The following is a 23212-nucleotide window of genomic DNA, read 5'->3' as shown; positions in this document are numbered from 1 at the left end:
AATAAACTATGTTTGAAGGCTTAACTTTAATCAGTCAAACCCATTTGCTCAGGAATAAATTAAATACTTTATTAATATCTACATGGAGCGCCCGGCCAGCTGACAGCTTGCGAGTGAAGCTGGCTGTTAATGCAGCGGGAGAAGACATCTCCGAAAACGTCGGAGCAATATTGGAAGTAGGTGATTTATTAATGAACCGAGCAGATATTTCAGATCTACACATCTACATTCTCGCCTAAAAACATTGTAAAAAATAAATTTGTGTAATTTTAAGTGTAATACAGCAAAAATTATTTTGTCGCCATTGCTGCTTCGGGGGTGTTTTCTAATTCGGGGGTGTTTTCTAATTCGGGGGTGTTTTCTAATTCGGGGGTGTTTTCTTTTTTGTTTGCTGCATTTCATTCGGGGGTGTTTTCTAATTCGGGGGTGTTTTCTAATTCGGGGGTGTTTTCTTTTTTGTTTGCTGCATTTAATTCGGGGGTGTTTTCTAATTCGGGGGTGTTTTCTAATTCGGGGGTGTTTTCTAATTCGGGGGTGTTTTCGAATTCGGGGGTGTTTTCTAATTCGGGGGTGTTTTCGAATTCGGGGGTGTTTTCTAATTCGGGGGTGTTTTCTAATTCGGGGGTGTTTTCGAATTCGGGGGTGTTTTCTAATTCGGGGGTGTTTTCTCTTTTGGTGCGCATTTGCACCTGTCGGCCACCGTAGTTGACACATCATGGTTGTGACGAGCAACAGAAGAAAAAACTAAAGAATAACTTAAGCTAACTAGAGCTAACTAGCCCTGTTAGCAAAGGAAGAGAAAGGAAGAGGTCATGGGGTCCTCAGAAGTTCTGATGCCCCCCAATAATGCCTGATTTTTTTTACATTCTTTTTATGTCTGACGGTGTTGACAACAACTTGGGACAAATTTCAGTGGAGTTGGAAAATATATAAAAATTATATTAATTCAATTCATTGATACTTTTATAATTATTTATTTGAATACTTATACTTGTCATAATATATTATCTTAGTATTCCTTTAATTGTTTTAATATGTTATAATGTATTGAGTTCTGCTCCATGACAAGGGATTTTAAAGACACCAGCCACTTACCACAAAGTTTAAAATAAAAAAAATATTCAGCAAACACCAGGAAAATATACATTGTTGAGCTCACATGACCTAGGTTAGTTTAATCAGATACTTGAAAATATATATATATTTTGTGTATTTTATTCAAATGTTGTGCTTTATCCACAGGACCTGTTTTGTCCCTCTTCTCAAGAATCACTGCACAGCAACATGTGGCACAACATGTCAACACTAACAGGAAGCAAAGTGTTTCAGCTCTGAGAGCAATATATGAGAAAACAATCAAGTCCTGTCGCTGAGACGAGGTTAATGAGCGGGACAAACAAACGAAGCGCCTATCCCCCCACCACAGCTGAGCGCTCCACCGTCCAGCTCTACACACTGAGGACTCTGTCTTGTCAAACTGGCACATTTACTGTGCTTTTGTCCCCCTAGAAGCATTCCTCATTAGTGGATGTTTATGGATGACCTCCTATTACCTCACAGCAGCAAGCAGGGGTTAACAAGGTCTCCAAATGCTACATCAGACACTTCTTCCCCGTCTGGGATACAGCTCTGGTCCTGGAATGATGAATCTTCTGGATGTTATACAGTACATCGTCTGAAGACTCACACACAGGCCTGTGTGGATGCAGTAAACCCATGTTTATTTTTGATCAAACTGTTAGGGATGAAAAGGGAGGTAAATTAAATCTTCAAAACTCACTGAGCAAAAAGTGCCATCTATCTTGAGAAGCACTTTGTGCACTTTGAAGCATGTAATTTTGGAAATGTGCTATATATATGTATACATTGTGTAGCACATGACTGAGATTCGTGTCTTACTGTCCCAAACATAAACATGCAAAACAACTCTACATAACACCAATGGGTCTTTAACTAAAACTGTATTTCTCTGTTATGCAATCGTAATGGAATGCATGGCATTATGAACTCTTAAAAAAAAAAACAGAACACTTGCTTCAACTTCCCCCTCAGGTTTTCCAGAGGAGAGACTGAGATGACAGAGAAAATGGTTAATTTTGTGTCTGGTGAACCATTTCTGTGTTTATTGAAACATATGTTCTGGACCTGCTGGAAGACATTGAACATCTAGGGAAAACCCAGGATTCTGGGCTGTCAGTAGAGATAAAGATATAAGGAGAAGAGAAGGTCACAGATCTAGGTCTCTGTATGCTCACAGCTTGTGAAATGTATGTGAAGATAATGTGCAGCTCTAATGGTAAAAGTAAAGGGGGTGGTGTATGGTAAAAGTAAAGGGGGTGGTGTTAGCCCTTGTACAAAGTGTTTCAGGAAGGGGTTTTGTTGTACAAATGAATTATTTCCTAAAATAGGATTCTTTCCCTCACTGAATGCTGAACAAATTAAAGTAGATTTTTTTGTTACTTGATAGAGTTTACGCTCTATCAAGGTTTTTATCTTTAAGAGCTTCTGTGTTGATAAATCAATAAGAAACAAGTTCCTATTTGGTCCCATTTGTGGTTGAAAGAACAAAAAAATGTTCCCAGATGTCCAAAGTAGATCAGATTTTTTTTCTTTTTACTGTTTATATCGCTGAATGTTTACAAACAGCTTTTAAAAACATAAGAGGTCAAAATACTTATTAGAAGCTGAATATGCAAAAAAGGCTTAATAATTGACATAATTCAGTCAGTTGTATATGATGCTTTTTTCTTAAAAGGAAAGAAATTTAGTCAGAAGCAACAGCCCCACCTGGTGGCTGCAGTAATCAAACCGATCCATTTAAACCTTGAGAAAAAAAAAAGATAATCTGCAGGTAAATCAAACTGTACTTTCATCAAAGACTTCCAAACCAAATCAAAACTATATTAATATTAGTGGTATATAACAACTAAGGTATGAAAAAAATACACTTTGTACCACTTTAAGAGTCATAATTTCTTTACTTTGATCAGGGTTATAAATCCTTAAAAAGATGAACAACGATAAGGCACAATCTCAGTTAAACAGGCAGTCATACAGTCTTTGTCTTAACAGGTTTTCACACTACAAAGCAAAAGATTAGTCAAAAATGATACTTGGTAAACAAATAGCAGGAGTGAAAACTGTGGACGCCATTTATTTGAAATATAAGTAAAAAAAAATAGTCTGCAGTTTTAGGTGGCATCAACATTTCTGCTGACAGATTTCTGTCGTCTGCATATTCACCACAATGATGAAACAATTGGACACATGACAAGCTAAAATAGGGAATATGGTGACAGATTGTCGCTCGGGACTTTTACTTCTCAGTCAGTAAACAAGTATTGTTCAACATTAAGGCTTCACATTGTGATCTGCAAATATTTAAAGCTCGTCTAGTCTTGCAAAAATGGCAACTCATTTTTTAAGCAGGTTTTTCTGTGTGAATTTAAGAAAAACAGTCTGTTCAAAAATGATAAGGTTTTGGTAAAAGTCATGAGGCTTGCATTTAGAGGAAATGTTTAAGGCGGAGAGTGATCCAAAAACAAGGAGTGTAACTTAAAGAAAAACAACAACAACAGTGCAGTAGTTCGAACTGGGAGCCGTCAAACTTCCTCTTTGACTTTGAAATAAAACGTAAACATTTCACATACTGTATGGAGAATCACTGAGACACTTGATTCATTGCATCTCAAGCTTTAAACGCCGTTCTTTGTTTCCAGCTGCTTTTTTAACATTGCAAAAGAGTCGATTTGATGCAGGTCTGAAGCCTTAAAAACAAAACAAAAAAAAGCAATAAACCTACCTGTGTTCTCTTTATTGCAGGCATGCAAGTGGTTTCTCTGTACATAAAATCATCTTAAAACAACGTATAAACATCATCTGATTTCCTCCACCATAAACACTCCCAACAGCATATTTATTGCAATAAGACCGGAAAAGTCGTTGCATCTTAAAAATGTCCAGAGTTCAGTGTAACAGAGAGGCGAAATTAGGTTAAAAATGCCAAGTCTCTGAGATAAAGTGACAAACAGGCTTGTGGAAACTGGGAGTCGGAGGCACAACGCACAGGAGCTCGCACCCCCCCCCCTCACCTTCTTATAGACACTCAGCTCAGCCGAGAAACGTCAGGGCGGCCATGACGGTGAAGCCCAGCAGGATGAAGAACACCTTGAGTACCTGGTTCCCGGCCGAGTTGAGCTCGTGCGGCAGGATCTCCATGAAGGTGATGTAAATGAAGGTCCCTGCGGCAAGCCCCTCCAGGACGGCCTGGATCAGAGCGCCGGCCGCCAGCTGCGCCTCCATCACGCTGATGCCGATGCCGATGCCCAAGGGTGACATCAGGGCGAACACGCCGATGTATGCGGCGATCCAAAACGGCTGAACGGCGCTCTGGACCAGCTTCACGGACAGGCTGAACACTATAATGCTCTTGTGGACCAGAATGGCGATGCAGATCTCCATCACCTGCAAAACCCAAGAAAAGTTCTGGTCATTTCTGCATCTTTTGCATCAGCGGTGAGCTTAAGCTAAACGGTTAGGGATTCTTGTAATGTGATGGAAACCCTGGAAGCCACTTTGGCACAAAGTGTTTCCACCGCAGTTAAGTTGTAAATACAGAGCCCTCTGCACTTCTCAGCACCTCGGGTAAATATGTGCAAATTACAAGGATGATGATGGCTAACCCCTGAAGGCAATATCAAAGGAGAGGAGGGGAAGAAACACGCAGATGTATCGAGGACGGCCGGACAGAGTTGTGACAAAAACTCATGGAAAGCGGCACATTTTCCAGACTCGAATGTCTAAATTTTACCGACAACTTGCAGAATCTTCTGGACGTTTGAGTACAAAGCCTTTTGTTTTCACAACACAGAGGAAGAGCAGTCGTTCAAAGACTTTTAGCTTCCACAAAACAACAGGTGAAGAGGCGCAGCGTGATTTTGATTATGCAAGAATTTAAAGAAGGGAACAAAAGAAGCACAAATACATCAACAGCCAAGTCACACGGGTTAAAAAACAGCTATCCTCGAAACCGATGAAATGCATGTCCGCTTTTGAATTTGAGGAAAGTTACACAAAAAGAAAATCTAAAAAAAAAATTTCTCAGTGTATTTTCTGGAATTTAGCAAACAGAAACAATTTTAGTAACTATAACTAAGCTAGAAAAAGAAAAGTTTGGTCTGATTTAACTTCAGATGGTGGGATACAAATGTGTTTATGTATTTTCATCCAGTGTATATCTAGTTTCAACTGCAAAGTGAGCAATGCACTTGCACTTGCAAGTGCAGAAATTTTTATCTGCACATATTTATCCAGACCAGCACAACTGGAACAGTGTGATAGGAAACCATAGCAACAGGCAAGAGATGGAAAACTACCCGACACCGGTTATCAAGCGGCTCCACTGGTAGCACACATGATGCTTTGTTCATTTATGTAACTAAATACACATTGCAGACGTGTAAAAAAATAAAATAAAATAAATGCATGTTTTATTGTAGTAGCATAAACTCACACTAGAAAATTCCCCCCCAAACATCTAACCTTTAACTTAACATTTTCAGTGAGAATAAAACTTCTATGTTCATCTTTCAACCAACTGTTGGCACAATTATTGACCCCATTGCTGTCGATGCTCTGTACAAACCTCCTTTGACCGAAAGGGCAACATTTCGTCTTCACCTTTAACATTTCACAAGAGGTGAGCATACAGAGAAGAGGATCTTTGACCATTGTTCTTAACGTTATCTCTCTAGATTGTCCAGAGTCCTGGGCTCTTTCCGCTGGTTTGCTCTTCAGCTCACACACTACATAAGAATCAGACACTGGCCATCAGAGGAGGTGAACAATTTATCTGATGATTTAGTCATATGTTGTAAACCATTTTATGATTTAAGACCTGATGAAGACCCGTTTTCAAATTTGTGGTAGAGCCCACCATGTTTTCTTCAAAATCTCCAGGTATCTTAAAGATTTCCCAATGCCATTAAACTCAAGCGTCCTCTTTACAAATTATGTCGGCAGGAACTATTGTTCTGAGTGGAGATAAGGCGAGTTTCGTTGTGTTAATTTTCCCACTTACTGCTTCCCTTCAGTGGCATGTTCTCAATTTTGGCTTTTCCCCATTTTGAAGAGTGAGTAAAAAAAAATAAAGGACTACATCATGTCATAGTTGGAGAATAGAAAGAAAAGGTTAACCTTGTACAAAATAAACTTTACAAATTCTTTAAAAAAAAAATCTAAATCTTTTAATTTATTGCTGCTGAAACCATCAAAGTCAAACTTAATAATATTCTGATTCTTTATAAAAAAAAAAAGTCTAAGTTTAAATTCAAGCAGTTATGGGAGACCACTGATGGTCTGGGGACCATAAGCAGTGGGTTAGTTTGTATATGCCTTGGGCCGGCTCTGGTTATCCACAAACTAAAACCTGAGTATTCAGACACTTCCAGTCTTGTCATGTCACTGCGATCTACTGCCTTTCAGTGCGTTCTGAAGCTTTAAACTGAAAGTTTCCACTAACTATATCTCACTTTTCTGTAGATGTGATTCCAAGCTTGACTTTTATTTTTTCTAACAACAAAAAGTAAAGCTCTGTAATGCTGTAAACAGAAAGCAATAATACAAAGCAACACGACCACCGTAAGAGGATCAAGAAGAACCCTATCCGTCTTCTCACCTTAGAGTCAGTGCTCTGCAGGCCGATAGCGAGCCCCTCAAAAACCGAATGAAGCGAGAGGGAGAGGAAAAGCATGAAGGAGCGAAAGGGGGAGTGAGCCTGGAAGTCGACGTGGACGTGGTGGCCGCTGCTCTCCAGGTCGGGCGCTGTCATGGCCCCGCTGTGGCTGTGGCCGTTCTCTGACAGCAGCGGCGCCCTCTCGCCGTGGTGAGCTCCTCTCGACTGACGGAAGCTCAGGACCATTTTCTCCAGGATGAGGACCGTGAAGAAACCCGCGGCCATGATGAACTCTGGCAGAGGGAAGCTGGTCTGTTGAATATCGACGCAGAGGTCAGAGGGACAGGCTGGTGAATTCAGGCAAAACGGTTTTTGCAACAACAGCTCGGTTAATAATGACAAAAAAAACAAACCCTAATGATTACATCAACGCTTTGGCCCTTTGGCTTCTTTTGTTTCTTCAGTCCTTTCACATACTAAAGTGTTCACTCACCTTATAAAATAGACACATATGTACTGGTTTTGTAAAGTTTTGAATCTAGCATTTGAAACTGTGACGGTAAATACACATAAGGGTAAAAATTTTAAATAATTGTTACTCGCGGTCCTAGTTTAACTGGGACGCACCTCCAACTTCTGAGCATCCATCTCTGCACTGATGTCGGACAGGTAATCCGGGATGATGTCGAGCAAACATGCTGCCAGGAAAACGCCGCCGGCAAAACAGCTGATGAGGCTCAGAACCGTCCGGTGGACCTCTGCAAATCCAAAGAAGACGTCTCGTAAGTTTGAGGATTGAACAAGACAACAGAAATCTGAAAGGTGTATGCTGTCGTATAGTGGACATGAAATAATGTCACATGTGCAACTGTTGAAAAATGGTAGTTAGGTGTGTAAATTAAAACAAAAAAAGACCATAATAAATCGTTTTTCTTTCTATATTTTATTTTTAAAGTGTTGATATGTATTAGAAAAAAAAAAAAAGCTGGGTGCATACATGTTGACACCCATAAGCTGCTTTGCTGAGTTTACCATTCAGGCCTGCTTGATACGAATCCATGACTGGTTTTTGAAACTGATAACTAAGATCTAATTTTTTGTTTGATTTTTCTTTTACAAAGAATCATTCAAATGATTATTTTTTTTATTTTGGGAGAGAGTCCAGGAGAAGACAGCGGTGCAACAGTTCCACGTTAAAATCACATGGAGTTAAAACAGTCTGGTTGATAGAAGTAGTAATGTAGAGTTGAAACCAGATATTTGCAGACACCGAATAAAAAGACACATACGCATTTTGTTTCTCAGTGTCTGAAGTTAAATCAGACTAAGCTTTTCTTATTTTAACTTTGTTAGAATTACCGAAATTATTCCTATTTGGTAAATGCTAGAAAACTTAGCAAGTCCTATTGATCTGTGATTTTTTTTTCAATTTTATTTTATGTAACTTTCCTCAAATTCAAAAGTCCAATAGAAATAATCCTGGTGATTCTAACTAAGCTAAAACAAGGAAGTATGTTTGTGCCTTTATTCGGTAAATGCACAGCAGCAGCGATATCACATACGCTCATTTAGAACCAATATGGTCATGTTTGATTCAACCAACCAACATTATGGCTCAGTTGTCTTGCAATCAGAAGGTGGTGAGTTCAATTCCAGCTTCGTCCACGACTTGTCGAAGTGCACTGGGCGAGGCACTTCGCCCCAGTTTGCCCACTGATCTGTTTTAGTGCTGGAAGGGCAGCTGGCTGAATGAGGATTTGAGTTGACTAGTTGGTTATCCCAAAAAATAAGACGGTAAATAAAATGAAGCAAATGCTGCAACTAAATTAAAAATATATATTAGTGTGACAAGGTGAACAACAAGGCAGAGCAGATTCTTTCAGTCTTTAATCCTCAAGCCGATTTGTTTGCTGCTCGGCTGAATTGTGCCTGATTTGACGTTAATTGGCAGGAAAAGATTAAAAGTATTTGTCTTGATCCATCATTTTGCATAGATGTACTGTGTAGTTTTAAACCGACAGTTAATAATAATAAAACATGTATGTTTAATCCCAAAAAGGAAATGCCTAATGAACTTCTGAGTATCATGTGATCATAGCCACCAGGAGAGGTCCAGATGACTCAAGTATTTCAGCACACACGGATGTAATGGAGAGAAATGATACTTTCACTTCCATATGAGAAGGTTTGCCATCCTTACAGACTTTGTGTGTCTTCAGCAACAAATAAAATGTAATCATGTGATGAGGAGGGTCTGAGCTTCAGGCTTCATCCTCATCAGGTGATTCCTGCCAGAGCTGAGAGGGAAGATGGAGGACTAAGATAGTGTTTATCAATACCAAACTCATTAAATCGTTACCACCGAAAAAACGCCAGCAAGAGGTGCAGATTGTTTTGTTGATTGAGCAATTTCAAAGGTCGATTCTCGTTCTGTTTATTGCCTTCTCTCTGCTCTTTAATCTCTGAATCAAACACATCCTTTGTGAGACGAAATAAACTTATCAGTGGCTGATTACCTTTGCAACACGAGGCGGAAGTCAAAACATGTGACACAAAATGAATCGGGTTCCAGGATGAGCGCAATGATTCATCATAGGCGGAGCATTGCCTCCCCTCCCACGGAATTTCATTCAAATTTCTTTCAATTTAAGGTTCACCTCTTTTCCAGCTGATACATATAAATAGCAATAAAAAGTTTAGATGCTGGAAATAAACATTACCCCCCATTTTGCCTATCGGCGCTAGCGTTGTGGGAAAAAAATGGGTAAATTAATAACAATAAAATGTGTTTTTTAAGGAATTAGGAGCGATGATTAGCTGAGATATGAGAGCAATGTCTTTTTAAAACCTCCGATATACATTAAGCTTTCCTCACCAAACACAAACAGTTAAAACACCACATTAAAATAAAATTATAGGGCACACACCTGTTCCGTTTGTGTCTCTGAACCATCTGACTTTAGCAGGGATGAATCCAAACAGAAGCGTCAGGAGCAACAAGCCGACCAAAGCTCCGATTTTCACCTGCAGAAGATACTCCATGGTCAGGACGAGATGTCACAGTGGGAGTCAGGAGTGGGACAGAAACTGTACAAACATTGGAGTGTCTATCAAGCCACAAAACAGGCTGATAACATCGCGGTCCGATGAGGAGCAACCCACTGAAACAAAACAGCCGCAGTGTTGTTATTAAGATACTGACTCTGCTGCTGGTATGGTGGCCGAAGGGGATCAATGCATGCGGTTTCGAGAAAGATGTGAGCTTCCATTGGCTTTGATTAGATAGGATTGTATTGTGGCGTAAATAAGGGGTTTTGACTCGCTATTAAGGGTCACAGTTACTTTTTAACACATTTAAATCTTGAAAATGTTTTCTGTTAGCTGGGTCGTGACGTGCAGACTTCTTGTTTTTGACTTATTGCAAACACAATATTTTATTAGGATTACTTACATGGTGAAGTAAAACTATGAAAAAAAAATCCAGTTAGTAAGACAATCTGACCAGCATCACGTTGTTACAGTAAATTTCAAAAATAGTAAACACATGGATTCAAACAGAGCATTTCGCTATAATGAATTATTTTTTTTCTATACTTATGAAATCTTTTTTTCTTTGCTGCTGTGTTTATTTTACACCATATATAACAAGATGCAAACCTTCTAAAAGTTCCATATTTGTCTTTTCAGTCTACAAAATATGTTTTCCAAAGTTAGGCACATATGAGATAGGACTTGAGAAAAACAAACAACAACACATATATCCATATAACAATTCCTTTTTGTCAGAATTGTTTTTGGTCTTGGAACTTTTCCTCAGACTTCCTTATGGAGAGATTTTGGTAGGAAGGCCACTCCTGAGACTGTTTTATGTTTTTGTCTATAAGTGGATAATAGCTCTCACTTTGGTTCATTCCCAAGGCCTGAGAAACAGTCATGTTACATGATAGATGTCAATGACTTTGTAATCCACTTGGACATAATGCGTTGCTTTTGAGATCATTCAAACTTCTTCCTGTCTCCAGTCAGGTTCTGCTTAAATGGTTTATTGATTCTACAGGTCTGCTTTTGATCAAACACCAATCGTTATCTTTCTATGAAATGCATTTAATCAGATAATTTGGGATTTTACAAAGTAGTGCATTACTTTATCATGTAGGACTAGATTGTGCCTATTACATTGATTAATAGTCCCAGAAAAAAAAAAGTTCTTAGTAGAACTTTGAGAAAAATATTGAAAATTACTACGCTGTATCTCTTTAAAGTAAAATATGAAAACATCCAGACTCATAAAATATTTTCTGTGTAACTAGTGATTCAAAAGTTCTAGTTTCACTTCAAATTGTTTAAAATAAACTTGTCCTTGATCTCTGATGCATTATTAATGCAGACCTGTAGTACAGTATCATCACATTACACAATCCAAACAGTAGCAAACTACATTTTCCATCTGTAGCTAAACTTGGTATCTTTCACAAAAATAAACAACAACAACAACAAAAAAAAAACATTCTTGATTATGCTGTGCAGAAGTAAAATAGTTCACGGTTTGCAAAAGTGCCAGAAGTCTTATTAGCAGTTGGCTGCAAGTCATGACACCGCAGACACAGCAAAGTGTTCTGCTGAGATAAACCTGAGCTGAACATTTGATCTATATATTCACAAAGTTATGTGGAGTAGAAAACTAACACAGGTGCATCAACTGAAACACACAATCCCCTCTGTGAAATATCATGGAGGCAGCATCATGCTGTGTGGACAACTTTCTTTATTAAGGCCAGAAACCTCTTAGAAGATATAAGATACTAGTCTGGAGGTTCACCTTCCAGCAGCACAATGACAGTAAACACACAGCCAGAAGAACAATTAGATAAAAGCACATTCTTGTGTTAGAATGGTCAAGCGTCCAGACCAGAGTCCAACTGAGAATCTAAAGGCCGATACTACTGACCTCTCCAAAACAGAAATGAATGAAAAGACTTTTTGAAAAAAAAAAAAATATGTGAAAACCCCTTGCAGTGCACTGTGTAAAAGCAGTTCAAAAGGCATAAATTGCTCTCTCTCTCCCCCCCCTTCTTCATTACTGACAAATATACCTTCCGATCAGCAGGTGGCAGCATCACTTCATGTTCTCATAGCTGCACTATGACTGCACTCGCCTCTTGCAACCATAGACATTAACACGTAGACGCCTCGTGGAGCGGGTCGGCCCGTTGCAGCGATACGTAATCGCGTCCGCCATATTGAATGTGGCATCTCTGCCGGTAAGCTAATACAAATGAATGGACCGAACTTCAGAAAATGCCATTCCACAAAGTATTTTTAGCTAATGTTCGTCATCGACCCACTCACATATAAACGGGAATATATTTGGAAATTAAACAATCATCAAAGACAACATTTGACTTTTCATTATATTTTAATTGCAATTTCTGAATAAAGAAAATAAATGTGAACCTATAATGCAATTGATTTTGATAAATCGTTTTTATATATACAGTAATCAACATTTATGAACATATGTACACACACAGACATCAATATATTAAACACTAAAATATATGTATATATAAAATATATATAAAATGTATTTATTAGTTAACAAATAAAAAATATGTTATTATTCAAATAACAAATATATGAATAATGTATAAGAAATTATATATATATAGTCTTGAACAGTAAGGTTAATTTTCTTCTCTTTTCTGCTGAAGAACTGTTTGTGTGCAAATATGCACACACAAACACACATCTATATATATAAATATAATCTGTGTGTGCATATTTACTGAATGTGGAATATGTGCCAGTAAGCTAATACAAGTGAATGGACTGAACTTTATAAAGTGCCGTTCTACAAAGTATTTTAAGTTAATACCTGCCATTGACACATTTTCTCACACACATTAATATATTTGGCAAAGAAATTACTAAAGAGAGCATTTCTAACTTTAAAGAGCACAATTAAATTAAAGAGCACAATGTTTTATTTGATAGAAACAATTCTGAAAATTTTTATAATGACATTGATGAACAGACACACTTTTACAGTGTTTTATTAAAGAATATATTTACATAATTCCATAGTTTAATGTACATTTAACATTTCAAGACAAGAAACAAATAATTTTCCTGTATTTATTTTTTATACGTTATTGAGAAATGACTTTTGATTTATAAATCAGTCATTGTCAAACATTAAACTACATATTTTTCTTACTTTTTTCCAGAGAATTTACAGTATGTCAACTCTGCTATTGACAGCAAAGAGTGAAAATAATTCCAACAGAGTAAATTATTTTTTATTTCATTATATAAGCTACATTAATACACTAATACTTCAGATTGAGATATTTAAAAATACACAAAAAGTGAAAGAATAAAACATTTATTTTATTTATTGAACTGGGAGCGCCCTGCTGGAGCACTGGTCACAGGCAGGGCTTCAGTCTGCTGGTCACACTGGGAGAACTCAATGACTTCTGAGACGTCCTGGTTCACAGGCTAAAGCCAAGGATAAAATAGAAATTATCCATAAGTGTAATAGAAAATACATACGATATGTTTCGTATATGTTTCTTTCACATTCAGTAAAAGACATTTTCAGCATGTTGGGCTCTGACTCGTAGCATCTTTATAGCTAAATACCAACATGGTGAAGCTGAGCTGGAAACAGACTGAAGAACAGCAGCTCCAGCTCTGATCCTGACTGATCTTTCCTCACTAAATCCTCTGGTTTTTAATTAACTTCTCCTCTAACAGCGGTTTTTCATCACCTCTCTCTTATTAGAAAACAATGTGAAAACGTTAGCTGCTAAGCTAACAATCAGCGGTTATTTCGGGCCAATTTAGCTACATAGGAAATATTTCTCGGTTGTTTAGAAGCGAATTTCTGGCTGCAAAGTCAAGTAATTCTGATCTTTCATCCTTACCTGGGCAAAGTAATCCTAATGAATCCAGTTTGTTTCGTAAAACGGTTGAAATAAGTTCACACAGCACAGGACTTAAGGAGCTCCGATCGCTCTGCTGCCACATAGAAGATGGCGGACGCTGTTACGTACTACTCAGCGCTCCATGAGGCGTCTACGTATTGATGTCTATGCTTGCAACGACATATTCATGCGCCGGAAGTGTTTCCTTGTCCGAAGCCTTGAGTGCTGATGTGTTTCTAAGGGACTTTACTAGACAGAAACCTCAGGGTCTGATTATTTTATGCCGGTAGAATAACGGGGAGAAGCGGCGGCCGGAGTGAGGTCCATGACAGAGACGACGCAGTGGAGGAGATCCTCAGCAGAGACGAGCAGAGGGAATGGCGGTGAGAGAAGGAGACAGTTTGATCTGAAAGCAGTGACTGAAGCTGGGACGGTGGTTCATATCCGCATGAACTGACTGTAGTCACTGTAGTTGGTCCTTCTGGCATAACAAAACCATCGCAGGCGACGGAAACGTCATAACAGCACGTTTTAGTTTCTTTTTCAGGGTCAACACAGAACAGGAAGTACTGTATGAAAAACAGTTTGCTCTTGGTGCCCATTTAAGTCTTTCCCCATTTTTTTTAATCATTTAAATATATATATATATATATAATATATATATATATATATATATATATATATATATATATATATATTTTTTTTTTTTTTTTTTTTTTTTTTTTTTTTTTACAGACAACCCACTTATGGTATATTTAGACATTTAAAAAGGCATCCAAATGTAAACACGAACCAGTTTTGCATCCAGATAAAAGCAAAAATGATATCAAAGATGCAGATGTAAATGTTATTCCCTGATACTTTGTTACAGCCTGAGATCCACATATCGATTCCCCACACCTTATAAAACCGTCCAGGTTATCCGGAGTTCAAAAGAGAAGGAAGTACGGTATCTTCTGAAAGTATTTTTCAAATGTTGCTTTGTAAACATCTCAAAATTTTCTTAATTGGGATTTATACAGGATTGGGTAAAGGATGCTTACAGATTTTTATAGGAATAAAAAAAATATATATTTGTGTTCAGACTCCCTGAGTATCTTATCATTAATCATGAGAAATTTCTTATCATGTTATTAATTTTAATTTACTTCAATTAATGATGTTTTAACCCCCCCAAAAACGACAGCATTGCTGGGATTATTTTGACTATTTTCTCCACTAGTTGTTCCATCACTTAGGATTACACAAAGGTTTTTTTACTGACCAGGAGAGCTTTGAATGTGACTGAAATATAAATGAATGGCACACTCACTTTTCAGATTTCTATTTGCAAAAAAGAAAGATTGTGTATAATTTTCATTCTGCCTAACCATGGTGCACTACTCTGTTAGTCTGTCACATAACATTAAGTAAAATAAGTTGTAGTTTGTGTTTTGAAGTGACAAAATGTGAAATTGCAGAAGTTGCCATCAGGCTGTGAAGAACATGATTTAATTGACAACTAATTTAAATGTAAGGAAATACTTTTCATTGGCTGCAACTCTATTTCTCTTTCAGCAACCGATGCTGAAAGAGAAATCGGGGAGAAAACAGCTAATACTGCTGTCTGTATTTTGATAAGCGTTTCCTTCAGAAAGCAGGAAGTCTGTGATTAAAGTGATTATTTTGCATTTGTTGTTTAAGGTGGATTGACTTGTTTTGTTCAGATTGAGAGCTGTTCCTTATTGCTCACCGAGCTCTCTGTGTTTTCTCATGAAGCCCAAAGGTAAAGTTGGAACAAAAGGGAAGAAGCAGATCTATGAGGAGAACGAGGCAACGCTCAAGTTCTACACCAGAGTCATCCTGGGAGCCAACGTGAGACACACACACACATTCATCTTGGTCTTTCTGCAAAAAATATCCTATTAATTGATGTAATTTTTAAACTTGGCATTGTTTTGCAATTGTGAAAAAGAACAGGTAGATTATTAGTGTCACAATCAAAGTTCAGGTCGATTTAAGACTCCTTTCATGCTCTTTCTTACAAGCCAAAACATAAGTTAGGCAAAAAAATAAAAATAAAATCAGTTTTGGGAAGGTGAAGGTATGAAAAACTAGCTGATGTTGAGAAGTTTGAAGAAGCGAGGTGGTTAAAGCTCCTTTAGTTCTCTGTTGGTGTTCTTTTTTTTTTTGCGCCAGGAAATATTTCCGAATGAGGAGAAAAGGGTAGAAACTAGAAAGCTTCTCTCCGCCCGCTGAGCGGCAGTGCACAGCAACAGGTAGGGTAGAAGCAGTTCAATGTTAGTGTGTCCTCCGTGCAGCAAGAGAAGACTCCGATCACATTCTGGCATCTTATTAAAAAAAACAGCTGAAGCCATAAGATTGCTATGAAAAAATATTGGTGGTATCCCCTGGTGCTGTTATCCGAGTGTCTAAATTAGATAAATGGGTCCAAAACCCTCTGTTTGGGAGACCTTCAGGTTCAATGTGATATGTAAGGTTTTACCAGATCACAAAAATACTAAAAAGAAATTAAAGAGAAAAAAAAAAAAAAGTTTTAATTTTGATCAATTAAGCTGATTCCTGTTAAGTCTGTTGCAGAGTTTTCTATAAGTTTTTTTCTCCCATTCAGTATATAAAACACCTGTTGCACTAATCTAAACAATAGAAGATCATTTTCAGTTCAACACGTGACTAAGTTTCTTACTTTTGAATACCTTTAAGTGGAAAAGTTGGTTTTGAAGCAGAAATGTGCAATAATTATTTTTAGGACACTGATTGGTCACAAATGAAGTTCCTCGCATTTGATTGGACGAATCATGGCGACAATCAGACATTCTGCCCTATCAGAGGTCTTTAATAGAAAACTATCACTCACTGCTTAACGAGAACAAAAAACATTGCTCTGTTTTTGGCAAGTTTCCCCACAACTAATCAGATTTCTCCTGCAGGCAATATATGCCGCTGTGAATTTTTTAGTTTTCTACAGTTCCTCCACCTTTTGGACCTGGGTGAGTCAATTCAAGCTTCTCCTAAACTGTCAGAGCACATCTTGTCGTTTTTCTTGGGCCTGAACTTGTCACATACACACACACACACACGCTTCCCGAAGCTGCTGCTGCTGTTCGCGCTCGCCGTGTACGTTGGGAGCTACCGCTCCATGTCGGCCATGGCCAAGCCCGCGTTTGGTGACGACGGGAGTCTGCTGGATGGAGGAATAGACCTAAACATGGAGCAGGGAATGGCAGAGTCAGTTTTTATTTAATGTAGTAGATAAATTACAGTGTTAGTGTTTGCGAGATGATAATTTCTGCTGTTTTCTTTTTTTGGTTTTAGGCACCTAAAAGATGTAATCTTGCTCACTGCCATCGTTCAAGTGCTTAGCACCCTCTCTGCTTATTTCTGGTACCTTTGGCTGCTGGTGAGAACATTTTCCAGAAGGTGTCAAGAAAATTCTTACTATTTCTGATGCTTTCTTCCCTGATAACATCTTTGTGTGTGTGTGTGTGTGTGTGTGTGTGTTTCAGGCCCCAGCTCGGGCTCTTCACCTGCTTTGGGTGAACTTTTTGGGCCCCTGGTTTATGGCGGAAAACCCCTCGGCGCCGGAGGAGGTGAATGAGAAAAAGCAGAGGAGGCAAGAGCGCAGACAGGTGAAGCGGTTCTGATGCTTCGGAGCGGACTGAGCAGTATTTTTATACACAACACAATCTAATATACAGAAAGCGGGGAACTCGTAAGTTATGCAGGAAGAAATTTTTTTGTTATTACGTTAAATCCAGATGAAATCTGATACAGTGGAATCTTGTTTTCCGTGTTTGTTTTCTTTCCGCTTTCTCCCGTAATCAAATTTTCTCCCTAAATTATGAAATGAAATGTTCCCTATTTAGATGATGCCTCCGTCCAAATCGCATTCGTCTTCATGACAAGATTTACGAGTTTAGCTCTTGCAGAATGGTTTCATGCCGCCACCCCCTGCTGATCTCTCTTTTTTTTTTTTTATTCCACACCACTGTCCAAAACAAACTTTTGTAATGTTATGTCTTTAATTTTAATTTTAGTTTTCCTTGTTTTTAAGTCCTCTGTAACAATCTATGTATTGTTGTCACAAAATCAAACTCGAAAGCCTTAATAAGAGAATGGGAACAACTTTGCAATAAAAGTTCTCCGTGTGCGTTTGTGAGTTTTTTAATGACAGAAGAGCTGCAAAACGCAATGATGAATTAAAACTGCAGTGACTTTTTTTCTAAAAAGGTTAAAAACATTTTTAGTTAAAGAGTTCATACACTATTCATGAATAAACACAACAAAGTGTTTTCATTCCGGTGTGTAATATATTGTTCGGTCCATATAAAGGATACCTTTTCTTTTAGATAAACTAAAGGAACTATTATTCTTGTATTTCCTATTTCATATTAAGTTGTTGCTTAGAAACCAAATCTACAAAACTTTTTGGTGACCAGTACATCCAGTTCTTTGATGAGGCTATGGTCAAACTTTCTGAGGCAGGAGCAACACGCCCAACCATCCACCTCAGTGTGGGTCAATAAAATAGACTTTCCCTCTATTGTATGATAATCTCCTCTTTGAAGAGTTCAAATATAATGCACAATAATAACAAAAGGTAAAGCAAAAGTGCACCTTTTTTTAATTCTAGGTTTTTTCTGAATCTCCTTAAGTTCTTTAAATGCAGCCAGAAAAGTGCACAAATAATTTCCACTGTCATGTTCTTTGTTAAACAAAAATGAAGTACAAACAGAAGAAAATAACTGCTTTTACCGCATAACCAGATGCAGTCAGTTTTCGGCATCCTTGTGGAGGAGATTTTGCTCCACTTTTCTTCACAGTGAGTCACTGAGGTTTTCAAACTTTTCGTTTTTTTTCAAAGTTCCCTGAATGTCTCGCTGCAGGATTTCAGTCTGCGTTACGTTTAAACGGCGAATCTTTGCGCCGTCCTGTTGCAGATTAGCTGCTGCGTTTGTTGTCATGTTAATGGACAGACGGCATAACATTTGACCCTGTAGAACATGAAGGTATTCAGTGGAGTTCATGTCTGACTCAGTCACCACTGACCATGAAATATACTCTGATGGCTAATTCACAACATTTGATTTGAAATGGGACCACACCTCACACGCACTGCTTCTCTGTGTGACGTCATGGAGAAATAAAAACAAACCAGCCACGATGTCGGAGAGAGGATTGTGGAGCTCCTTCGGTCGGGTTTTATCCTGGATTACAATTTCCAGAGGTCTATCGTGTGAACTGTGATGATCAACATCGAAGCAAAGCAGTAAGATCATGCGAAGATGTTGGTTGTACCAACAGGGGCTGAAAAACCATTCAGAGAGGAAGAAGCAGTTACTCCAAAGGAAGCCAGATTCCACTTTTGATAGTGGGGACAAACGTGGTAATTTCTGGAGACAAATCCTGTGGTGTGACGAAAGGCTGGCAGCGTCATGTCGTGGGGTTATTTTGCTAAAGGAAGGGTTGGTGCATGAAGAAAATCCTGAGATACTGAAGCAACATATCAAGATATCAGCTGGGAACAGGAAGCTTAGCCGCAGTCGGGTCTTCAAAACTGACAATCACCCAAAACATACTGCCAAGTTGGATGTTAAGTTACTGAAAGACAACAAAATTAATGTTTCAGATCTCAGTCTGATGGAAAAAATAAAAAATAAATAAACCCTTCAGGCAGAGCTGAAAGTGAACCCACAAACCTGACCCAGTTGCACCAGTTCTTTCAGGGAAAATGGGCCAAAATTCCAGGAAATGAACACAAGAAGAAGAAATCATGCAGCTTACAAAGCGATTCTGTACAACCACTAATGAATGGTATGTAAACTTATGAATCTGAAGGAAGTTAAACATTCTGTTTAAAAAAATTCTGTCATTATTTAGACATTTAGGAGGTAATGTCGGCAATGTAACCCAACCCGAGCAGGAAAGTCTTTGTCTGGTTTAACGTTGGAAAGCCAGAAAACAAAGACAAAAAAAGGGTTATGTTTGTACAGTTTGCGCAGATATCTGGTTTCAGTTGTAGCTATTAATAAACATCAATTATGATTCATAAATTTGGTTTTGTTGAAGTGCGAGGCCCGGGGAAATGCTTTCAGATTGCCTGAGACTCTCCTCTGATTGTTCTCAGCTGCGTCTCCATGGCTCTGTTGGGTCGGAGAGATTTTTGGTTTTCAGTGCAGCGTGACGCGATTTGATTTATTCTCCTCAAAAAAAAAAAAATCTTCTGCTGATTGTTCGTCAATAGTCGAATCAGCAATAATCTCCCACTTGCCATTAAGCTTGAAGTGCCGCGGCCTCCTGAATGAGCAGACAAGCTTTAGTGGGTTTTCCACGCGGCGTGCAGACAAACGCTGTCAGAAATGATTATTAATTGGAGCGTCACATTTAATGGCAGTAGCTGCAACACTTCAAAACACTCATAAGTCAATTCTCAGCGGCTCTTGAAACTGCTCGCCCATTTAGGATTAGTCGCTGGGACTGACAGATAAATGCGCAGATGACAGCCTAATCCCTAAATACTGAAGATATGTCAAACCTCTCAGTGCGGCTTCCGTTTTCGCCCAGTGGCTTTAGCCTTATCCTCGAGGCAAAACGCTGCCTAGTAGGTTCCTCCGAGTTGCTCTGTGTATCCACTGTTGACAAAGTGAATTGAGTGATTAAGCCGCAGCTCCAAAGAGAGCCAGTGGGCCGGTAAAGCTCCGGTCTACTCCCAATAAAACTGCAAATTTGCTCAACAAGCTAAAACCTGATGTGTTTTTTAGCGCCGAGTCTCTGGCACGGTGCGAGGACAAAACGAAAACCTTTGCTTTTATCCAGTGCAGAAATCTAAGCAGATCCCCTTTCTGCTAACTCTATACATTTACGCCCATATTCCCCGAAGAGCTCCCAAAATGCCTTCTCCTTGTTTTCCTGCGTCTTTTCCCTCCTTCGTCCCAGCCTTGCGGTCCTATACTGTCTCTATTATAGGGTTATAAACAAAGTAACCAAAATTAGAGCAGCTCTGCATCCAGTTGTCAGGGCCAATCCCAGATGTGGGCTTTGAGATGGACCATGCTGCAGTGTAATTTAGACCTGGGGCCACTCACTTGCATGTAACCCGTCTTCCCCCCTGCTGCACACGTTCCCAAACACACAAAACCCCCACATATGCTCTCCGTGTTCGGGAAAAGCATGTGCAGCAATGTTGCTGTTTATGTCAACTGTGCTCCGAAGTATTTCTTACAATAATGCGCTTCACGGAGGAATCTCTGTGTTGCTTCCAGCTTAAGAGTGCGAGGGCGAGGTCTTTGTTTACAGTGGCGATAAAACCCAGTTCATCCCGACAACATGAAATGAGGGAGTTGGAGTTGCATTCCTTTTTCCCTGCTTAGTGTGCGAAGCTTGGGGAGAAAACAAACCCCAACGACAGAGCTTTAGGTTTGGCTTTAAAAGTGAAAATGAATGCTGGCACGTTGAGAATCATCTGGGCTGAGATTAAAAGAAGACACTTAGGACAATTGAAATAGATCTCTTTGTCTGGGTCCAACAAAAGGCAAATATTCCCTTTGCGGATCCCCTTGGACTTTGCCGAGTCAGACAAAACAGGAAATTGGAAGGCATTTGGGCGACAGTCGAGCCTTTGACCTTTGAACCCCCAGCACTCCCAGTCTTTGAAGTCCAGAGGGAGAATCATAAGCAATTACATGCAACGCCGAGAGCGTCCCCTTGAACGTTCGGCCCGCGCTGCGTAAACAGAACCGGAGCGTCTCGGAGAGTGTTTGGCAGAGCCGTGGGTGTCGTCCTTCTAAAGTCCATCATCTGGACTCTGTTTTTTGGGCCTTGTTTTGTCTAAACCGACCCACACACTGCGCGCCGTTTGGGTCGCAGCGAAGTGGCACAAACCGGTTTCTTCGATTCAAAGAAACCCCTTTAAAAGACCAAAATCCGGCAGATGGTGATCCACTTCTCCTCACTATTTCTAGAATCGCCATCATCCGGCTCAAAGATGACACCGGCCGGCCAGCGTTCACAGCTCCGGCCGGAGCCTTAAAAGGAAGCTGTCAAGAATTCCTGCAGCATTTGACTCCTGAGTGTGGGTGGGTGGGTGAGTGTGTGCGTGTGTGTGTGTGCCTGCTTGTTTAACTCTTGTTTAGAGGACATGCATCTGTTTGCAGTCACTCTGTGGCAGCCTGAGGAAAAACAACAAAAAAACAGAACGAGCCTCTTAAGTTTTAAGGTGAACACTTTGTTTAGAGAGAGGCAGGTCACTTTTATGGCCACAGTTATGTCTGGAGGGAATTTACTGAAGTCAGCGTAATGTCCTGTGAAGTGATGGAGACATTTTAAACTTAAGTCTTGGTGGCAAATGCTCCACCCTCTTAGGGATTAGGGGATTGTCACCTCTGCTAAACGTCTCACTTCGTCCCACTGCCAGGCTGTCACCTGCTGCTGCTTGTCACCACCGCAAAACTGAACACAGATCAATAAAACCACAAAACGACGCATCTGAAGTCTCAACATACATGCCACAGTTAAATATAGATGAATTCAATGAATCAAATCACACCTCAACACCAGGCACCGCCTTTAGCCTTTCGAAAACATAAATTCATCTGTAAATATGGAACTGCGGCGTGCATAATGATGAACTTAAAGTTGGCGTGTAAACACCTTGTTGAAAACGATCTATTCCCGTTTAACTGCTGCTGGTTAAAATGTCTGCTACTGTCCGAGCGAGGCGAATATGAGGTGAAGCAATCCCAAAAGGCCGTAAAGGTGAAAATCGAGTTTAGTGCATCTTTTATGTTTCATGGTGAGCTAAAAATGAATAGATTACACCCTTTGATGAAGTTCGCCAAGTTTGTTATTAACCAGTTTGGTTTCTTTGAGCCATTTTTCATGGAGGTAAAAGCAGCTTAAAATGAACTACAGTTAGCAGAGTCGGGGTTAACTTCAACACACACTTTCTACTATAATATAAATAAAATTGTGGCCAATAGAATTGGAATTTCTTTTTACATAAATAGTGAAAACTTTGCCTTACAAGTGGATGTTAATAGCTCAGTAACCAATACAAATGTCCAAAAGACTTTGTGGATATTTGGCTGTTGTCAAAAAAACAAAATTCCACTAAACAGGAAATGACATTAAAATCACAACTGAATAAGCTTCTTCACGCTGTAAGTCATTACAAATAATGGCAGCGACCAATGGCGGATTCTGATGTAGGCGCTCTGGTCGATAGGACCGCCTCTGGCAGCGACAGATGTAAGCAATACCTTCAAATGACAGAACTTTTTATGAACTGTGCGATGCTGTGAGAGCCCTGGTGGAGCCAGCCTCGCATTGTCCAAAAACAAAAAAATAACTATCATCCTCCGGCTACTTCTTGTTGTCTCCTTCGTAGTTTTTACCAGTAGTAGCATCCGGCCGTTGATCACATGACTCGGGTGATGCGAAAAAAGTGTTACAATTGCAATTTTCTATTTCAATACAGATGGAAAACATCTCATTCATCTATCAAAATTTTGTCGAAAAAACGTTTTTTCAAAGTTAGCATGTTTCCGTTAAGCAAATGTATTTTTGTGAGTTCAGTTTGTGAAATTTTATGTTAGATGGAAACACAACTAAT

The 23212-nt window shown here is 39.1% G+C and overlaps 2 protein-coding genes and 1 long non-coding RNA gene across 4 annotated transcripts; 1 reads left to right on the top strand and 2 right to left on the bottom strand.

Annotated features, from left to right (window-relative positions):
* Nucleotides 1–2958: 2958 nt before the first annotated feature.
* Nucleotides 2959–9915, bottom strand: slc39a1 (solute carrier family 39 member 1). Its single transcript, XM_014998647.2, has 4 exons — nt 9601–9915; nt 7301–7431; nt 6677–6985; nt 2959–4464 (listed from the first exon to the last, which is right to left on the bottom strand). Exons 1-4 carry the CDS (start codon nt 9713–9715, stop codon nt 4111–4113), a joined length of 909 nt encoding a protein of 302 aa, XP_014854133.1. The 5' UTR covers nt 9716–9915; the 3' UTR covers nt 2959–4110.
* A 2795-nt stretch (nt 9916–12710) lies between these two features.
* Nucleotides 12711–13729, bottom strand: LOC148160178 (uncharacterized). Its single transcript, XR_015762484.1, has 2 exons — nt 13603–13729; nt 12711–13174 (listed from the first exon to the last, which is right to left on the bottom strand). It is a non-coding gene; the product is annotated as an uncharacterized LOC148160178 (long non-coding RNA).
* Nucleotides 13730–13809: 80 nt separating this feature from the next.
* On the top strand, nt 13810–17752 carry tmem208 (transmembrane protein 208). 2 transcript variants are annotated; one of them, XM_088004180.1, is made up of 6 exons: nt 13810–13985; nt 15361–15456; nt 16533–16592; nt 16694–16830; nt 16918–17002; nt 17109–17752. In XM_088004180.1, exons 1-6 carry the CDS (start codon nt 13980–13982, stop codon nt 17244–17246), a joined length of 522 nt encoding a protein of 173 aa, XP_087860306.1. In that variant the 5' UTR covers nt 13810–13979; the 3' UTR covers nt 17247–17752. The 2 variants fall into 2 exon arrangements, with proteins under 2 accessions (XP_087860306.1, XP_014854134.1); XM_014998648.2 differs by lacking the exon at nt 13810–13985 and having other exon boundaries at nt 15355–15456.
* The last annotated feature ends 5460 nt before the right edge of the window (nt 17753–23212 follow it).

This window comes from Poecilia mexicana, unplaced genomic scaffold (genome assembly GCF_051168715.1).
Source record: "Poecilia mexicana isolate PSO_F unplaced genomic scaffold, ASM5116871v1 scaffold_3, whole genome shotgun sequence".
In the NCBI taxonomy this organism is placed as follows: Eukaryota; Metazoa; Chordata; class Actinopteri; order Cyprinodontiformes; family Poeciliidae; genus Poecilia; species Poecilia mexicana.
This window is presented reverse-complemented; position numbering and strand designations above follow the sequence as displayed.